This window comes from Penaeus monodon, chromosome 30, assembly GCF_015228065.2.
Source record: "Penaeus monodon isolate SGIC_2016 chromosome 30, NSTDA_Pmon_1, whole genome shotgun sequence".
In the NCBI taxonomy this organism is placed as follows: Eukaryota; Metazoa; Arthropoda; class Malacostraca; order Decapoda; family Penaeidae; genus Penaeus; species Penaeus monodon.
Window position 1 is genome coordinate 15,580,670 of NC_051415.1, and position 828 is coordinate 15,581,497.

At 43.0% G+C, this 828-nt stretch overlaps 1 protein-coding gene across 1 annotated transcript in view; it reads left to right on the forward strand.

Annotated features, from left to right (window-relative positions):
• The window catches only part of LOC119592556 (GTP-binding protein Rhes-like), a 76,531-nt gene that overhangs the window by 69,376 nt on the left and 6,327 nt on the right, over positions 1–828 (forward strand). The window contains exon 3 of the mRNA XM_037941425.1: positions 125–311. Within this exon, the coding sequence (XP_037797353.1) occupies positions 125–311 (187 nt within the window). The remainder of the gene's footprint in view (positions 1–124; positions 312–828) is intronic.

Sequence of the window (828 nt, forward strand, 5' to 3'; positions counted from 1 at the left end):
GATGATAACTTCGATAACTGGTGTTTGATGATTAAAACAAGGGGAGGGGGGAGGAAACTAATCGCCCGTTCTTCCCGATTTAAAAAAAAAATGTATCTCAACCTCTCCCTCCGATCATCCGCAGGTGACCTGTTCGTGCTCGTCTTTTCGTGGGACTCTCAGGAATCCTGGGAGGAGGTGGTCCGCCTTCGGGAGCAGATCCTCGAGACGAAGATGTCGGCGTCAGCGAACTGCAGCGGGAGCAGGAAAAAGCGCACATCCCCGCGGGTTCCTATGGTGATCGCCGGCAACAAGTGCGACCGGGAACAGATGTAAGTGTGGGTCATGAGGTTATCTCCTTTTCAGTTCTTCTCGTGTAAATGCGGGAATATTACACGACTGCCGTATTGTGATCAATAAACAAACTATTAGATACGTGAAAAAGTTATACGACCTAATTATTCAGCAGATGATTAAAGCGGAAAGTTAAGATTATCCACGAAAGACGCGTCGACAAGAGCCAATTACCTCCTCAGCGAGCCCACAAACATCCAATTAAAATGGCGATGTTAAAAAACGCAAACTCTGCGCCGAAATCTTTTGAAGGCGATAACATCTTATTATAGAAATACATATTTTAGTCCCTAAGTTATGATAAAGAGTGATTAAAGTGTTGAGGCTTATTACGTCACAACACATGCTTTGAACCGTTATCAGTGCCAAGTCTTGCGTGTTATGAGAGATTCAGTATTAATTACCGAAAGATTTGAAGGGTTTGGCGGTGTTTAAGATTGCCTGGTTTCTTGTCTTGAGATGATATAAAGATATGTTTTTTTTTCTTATTAATCT